Genomic DNA, 5,880 nt, shown 5'->3' on the forward strand with positions numbered 1-5,880 from the left:
TGTCTGAACCATTCCTATCAAAGCAGAGATTTTGTCCTAGAGAGAGGGAGGATGCCCGCACTGTGGGCCATGTAGGTGTCTCCCCGGGCGCAGTAATACACTCCCGTGTCTGCCGGGCGCAGCTGGCTCATTTTCAGATAATACACCTGGGCATCGAAGTCCTTCCACGCCTCGAAGCGTCCTTCCAGCTCTTCGGCGTGGAAGCGACTGCTGGTTTTGGCCCCCACGTTCGCCAAGCCCTCCAGGCCCCCCCGGGGCTTCTGTCGGAACCAGGCCATCCAGTAGCTGTTGACATCAAAGATCTGCAGGGACTGGCCGGCCGGCTTGGTTTCCGACCCGGATTGGGTCAGCACCACGGCAGCCTGGACAGCTACAAATCATAAGACAATTGAAAGTCAGATCATCATATCTAGCGTTGGAAAATCGTAAACCTATCAACAAGGGGGTATGAAAGACAGATAAGAGCTACCGGAGATGAAGCTGAGAAGGAATCCGAGGATCATCCTAGAGTCCAGGGGATACTAGGATTCCGGACAGACTGAATCCTTGCTCTTAGAGTGGTGTGCATGGGTCAGAGAGAGTTCATAAATCGATGAAGGGAGAAAATACTTTGCATAACTTACTCTCAGTGGGTTGGGATGTCCGTTCCCCAAAACTCTAATTTCCTTGTCATTTGCATGAGTGAACGTGGGACCCTCTTATTAGAGAATGACACGGTGACAAAATTCATCACTGTTCCCATCCCCCACGGATAACCGCAGGAAATAATCCCATGTCATTTTCTAATGTCTATTACACCAGCATTCTTCATAGCAAAGCTTGAGGGTCAGTGGTTGTGGCTATTCATACTCTGATTCTTCCCTCTCTCCTTAAAGAATGACATGAAGATGGTTTACCGCAGTTATCCGCGGGGACGGGAACGGTGATGGATTTTGTCACCGTGTCATTCTCTACCTCTTATCACATCATCCCTGTAAGCAGACTGAAAACCCAGTTTGTTGTTTTCCTTTATTTAGCCTTGAATTCATAACCCTACTCCCCACTGCCCACCAACCCAGCCAGCAGATTAACCGTTCTCCTTAACTGTATCCATGGCATCCTGTTTGTCTGTCTTTTCTGTTTAGATTGTAAGCTCTTTGAGCAGGGACTGTCTTCTTTGCGACTGAACAGCACTGCGTACATCTGGCAGCGCTATAGAAATAATTAATAATAGTACTGGACACCCCAAATTTCTTTAGCGTCCCTTTTGGAAGAAAACGCTGATGGACCTTTTATTTCCCAAGTCTATCCCACCTAAGGGTACACATTTTTCATTCCCTCCCTAGTCAACCTGCTCCCAATGGGAGAGGATGCTTCAGTTCGACCTTTCATTACACTCACAGTAAAATTTTTACCCTTTCCGCTACAGTTCTCTGGTGCATGCAACCGGTACATGGGGATACTTTTGAAAACTCGCCCAAAATCAGGCTCATCAATTTGTCCATTATAAGCCATTTAGAAACATGACGTCAGATAAAGGTCAAATGGCCCACCGTACCATCTACTATCTCCTCCTTAACAGATCCCATATGCCTATCCCAGGCTTTCTTGAATTCAGACACAGTTTTTGTCTGCACCGTCTCTACCGGGAGACTAATCCAGCCATCTACCACCCTTTGGGGAAGGGGGTTCACTTTCGTGGCAGCCATATGTTAAGGCTGGGAATAGGACTTTGGCAGGACATGGATGAGACAGTGTTTGTGGATGAAGAATTTGACCTCATGGGCTCAGGGGTGGCAGGGTGGTAGGTGACGCATGGAAAATTCTGTGTTTCATCTGTCTCTTGCCCATTTTGTTCTTTATATCCCCCCATCTTCATTTCTTCTATTCTACTGAAAAAGGGGTATTATATTTAAACTTTTTTTTCTAAATGGAAGCTGATCAAGTAATTAAGTTTTAAAGAATCATATCATCTGCTTATCTCTGTTTTGAAGTAGTTAGTCAACGGCCTTTCCACCTTTCTGTCATTTGAGTAAGTCTGTGAGATCTTCTTCAGTCAGCGTTACACCATCTTCTAGTCATTTATTTCTAACATGTGCCAGAGTCCTCCACCATGATGTGTCAATGTTATGGTTTGAATCACCAGGGGCAGACAAGTTCTGTGTGATTCCCAGGAAGGATGGTGTCCAAATCGTTCTACTTTCTAGCCTCCCTAGTTGCTGAAGAGTTCCGTCACCAGAGGTCACTGGTGGATCTTCTCTGAACTCTCTGGGTCCTAAGTACACTCCACCTAGAGGCAGAGAGATGGATTAGACATTCTCAGGTTCATTCCAGCTCTGTCTTTCCCCAGCTCATATTTTTCTAGATTCTATCATTTTATTTCTATATTGAGATGCAAACTTCCCTCCACCACCATCATTCTTACCATTAAGGGTGGTGTATTAATGTTGCATTTTCAATCACAAGAAGCAGGCAGGTGCCCTGGAAATCTCACAAAACTCGCCCTCATGATTGAAATCCTGATATTTCTGTCATCACCCCCCCCCCCCCCCTCACCGTTGTAGAAATTGTGGTGTAGGACAATGTTCCTCAGAGGGAACATTGGCAGTGGCACTGCTCCCTCCAAGTTGCGCAGGAGTCCTCCAACTGCATTGCGACCAGTAGGGGGTGGCGCTTCAATATTTTGCTGTCAATTGCTAGGGACAGGCAGGTTCTCTGGAGTCCTTCAGAGATTGCCTATCCCTCACTATTGAAAATGTGATAGTGAAACAGCACCACCCACTGGCAGGACTGTAGGTGGAGGACTGAATGTTGCTGAGATGACCAAAAATCTAGCCAATACTCCATAAGATATCTTTAACAAAAGCACAGGGGGAAGAACTGGGAGCCCTGGAATACCACCTAGGTTGTCCCAGGGCCTTAAAGTTACGACCCCTCTCCATCTAATCACTGGTCTAGTAAGAGGGGTGTACGGGGGTTGGTCTGCCCCGAGCACGGTCTTTGTAAAGGGCGCAGGCACCCATGCTCCTCTCCGGCCCCTCCTTCCCAACCTCCCTGTGCCCCTTCCCATTCCTTGTACTTCTTTCATTTTTCCTGCGCAAGTAGCATTACGAACTTGCTGCCTGCATTGGTGTCGCCTCTCTCTGACATCACTTCCGGGCCCCCACACCTAGGAAGTGATGTCAAAGAGAGAGCCAACACGATGCGGGCAGCAAGTTTGTGCTGTTGCTCTCGCCTGGAAAATTAAAAAGGTACGGGGGAAGGGAAGGGGGCGAGTGCGTGGCAGGGGGAGCAGTGGAGAAGAGGACAGGGGAGGGGCACCCCCTGGGTGCCACTTACCCTCACTATGCCACTGCATCTAATGCCACTTTTAATGCAAGTAAAGGATAAGGGTGAAAAGAGCGAATCATTTCTGCAAAGTGTGTGTGTGTGTGACAGGAACAGATTCCTCTGTATTTAAAGAATTGATAGAACCTGTTTTCTGCCCCTGTTAAACTGGCACATTTGTCAGCAGGGGAAGTAAATCTACATATGCTCACTAGGACGTTTCTCCTTTTCTTAGATGTCAGCCTAGAGCAGGGATTCTCATTCCAGTCCTCAGGTGTATGCAAATCTATCGCCTGCATATTCATTGTGGGCATCTTGAAAACCTGACTGGCTCAGTGTGTTCTGAGGACTGGTTTGAGATAGCATCTTATTGTACTATTTTAGCCATCCTGTAGAGGGCAGTAACAGAAAGGCTGGCTTCTAATATTTCTGATATTTTACAAAATGGTTTCCAACCTAAGTCAAAACAGTGCTTATGCAGCTCTTCAGTCTATCCATGGCATTCCTCAATGCAAACCACTCAGGTTCCGATTTGGAAAGAAGTCTGGCCCTGTGCTTTGAATTGTTGTGTTCAATAGAAGCTTCAGCTCCATATGTAGGGTTACCAGATTTTACTTTAGTAAAATCCAGACCACCTAGACCCACCCCCCAGGCCCACTCTGTTCTACCCATCCCCACCCTGTTAAGCCCCAGTCCCACCCCCCTCCCCCCACTCTTGTTAGGATGCCCTCCTGTTTGATGCGACTTTGAAGCTTTTCAAAACCTGGACAAAGTGCTAGGTTTTGAAAATCTGTCCGGACCCCCAGACATGTCCAGAGAAATCCAGACATCTGGTAACCTTATCCATACGAAATATGAAGTAATGAGGACAAAATTTCTATCAAGTGAATTTTTTTGCTAGACCTCATCAACTTTCTTCAACTACTCATCAACTTTCTTCATGCCCTTACTGGGGTGGTGTTTTCACCATTGGCCTTAGCAGGGTGGCATGTGCAAAAATACTATTTTTATATCTAAATTAATTAATTGTAAACAGGCTCTGTATAAACTATAAAGTGCATCAAGTTCTGTAAAGGAAAGGCACTCATCTTAATGCCCGACGGCTGTCCAACCGTTTCACTCTTGCTTTCGTCAGGGGCCATGCCTCCTATGTACAGACACCAATAAGTATGGTAGGAAAAACGCCCTCACCTGGAGCCAAAAATATCACTGCTCTCTGCTCCTGGTGAGGGCGTTTTTTCTACCATACTTATATAGATATACATGATTTTTTTTTTTTACATCTGGTTTGCTTAAACCAACCAACTGTGAACAAGAAGGTAAAACCACTGGTTATTGTATTAACAAATTTTATGACTTAGGCTAAAAAAGTACCATTTACATTCCTTTAAACTCCCATATATCTTCTCCCCAAGACAATGAGTCTTGCCTGGCTTTCATTTAGTCTTTATTGTCAGCTTAGTTGAATTTCTGATGGACATAGCCAGCCCCATGTTCATTGTAGTCCTCTCGAGTCATCATTGTTCCTTGCAGGCTGCTGAGTGAGGCCAGAATAGAGCCTCCTAACCAAGTGCTATTGATTCTTCTGGGACTTGCCATGACCTGGAAATGGTAATCTTCAGGGGCAAGGCTTACCAGCTCATTACGAATTCTCTCTGGGAAACAGGGGAACATGGTTGAACCCCCTGAGAGGGCCACCCGGTACAGTGTTTTGGATCTGAAGGTCTCCGGGGCCTTCAGGATACTGCTGAAGGCGAGTGAATGAAGACCAGAAGAGTCATCCAAAAGCATTTTTGGCTTGAACATAGGCTCAGGGCAGAGAAACCGTTCCTGATCAAGAGTAATTTGTTGCCCATCCAGAAGATGAAAGTCCTTTTCCCGCTGATGGTCTTTTTCGTGAATTTCTTTGTTGAAGTCTAAGGAGATGTAGCATAGTTCCTCTTTGATTCCTGTCACTGTTTTCCTCTTAAGGCTTGAGAGGAGGCTGTGGCCATCTGTCAGTAACTGCTTCAAGTACTTGGTGAGCACTTTCCCTGCAATATCCAAGCGATAAGTGGCTTTCCTTATGACTTCTCCATCATAAACAGGTGCTGTGTGACACACCCCAGCTCCAGCTTCTACCACTAAGCCACTGATGAGCCCATAGGAACAGAGAGAGAGAAGGGCGGTGTGGGCTACCCGGAGGGCAGGAACATCAAAGGCTTCAAAGAAGACCTCTGCCATCATCTCTCGGTTGGTAGTTGGACATGAGGGAGAGTCAGTCACCAGTACTGCGTGGTCTTCTGGGAAGGTCCTTAGCTCACACAGAAAAACATGGTTCCATAGAATTTCCATAGCATCCCAGTTGACCACGATGCCATGTTTCACAGGGGCCCTCTTGGCTGCCAAGGTTTCTCCTGGGCGGTTGGCCCTGAGTTCACAGTGCTTCTTTCCTAGTACGTCAGGGAATACAGCTATGCTTCTGATGATGGACTGAGGCTTGTCATCCTCTGCAAACCCAGAGCGGCAGAAGTCGCTGCCGTTGTCAATTACTATGGTGGACTGTCCCATCCTATCCCATTTCTTGTGCGACAT

General features: G+C 46.6%; 1 protein-coding gene across 1 annotated transcript; it reads right to left on the reverse strand.

Moving 5' to 3' along the window:
• Positions 1 to 4,764: 4,764 nt before the first annotated feature.
• LOC117350408 (actin-like) lies at positions 4,765 to 5,880 on the reverse strand. Its single transcript, XM_033924688.1, has one exon. The coding sequence runs from the start codon at positions 5,878 to 5,880 to the stop codon at positions 4,765 to 4,767; it is 1,116 nt and encodes a 371-aa protein (XP_033780579.1).

The sequence above is a fragment of the Geotrypetes seraphini genome, chromosome 16 (genome assembly GCF_902459505.1).
Source record: "Geotrypetes seraphini chromosome 16, aGeoSer1.1, whole genome shotgun sequence".
In the NCBI taxonomy this organism is placed as follows: Eukaryota; Metazoa; Chordata; class Amphibia; order Gymnophiona; family Dermophiidae; genus Geotrypetes; species Geotrypetes seraphini.

Excerpts from the sequence above, each read along its gene's own strand:
- LOC117350408 (XM_033924688.1), bottom strand. The coding sequence starts at position 5,880 with ATGTCGCACAAGAAATGGGATAGGATGGGACAGTCCACCATAGTAATT.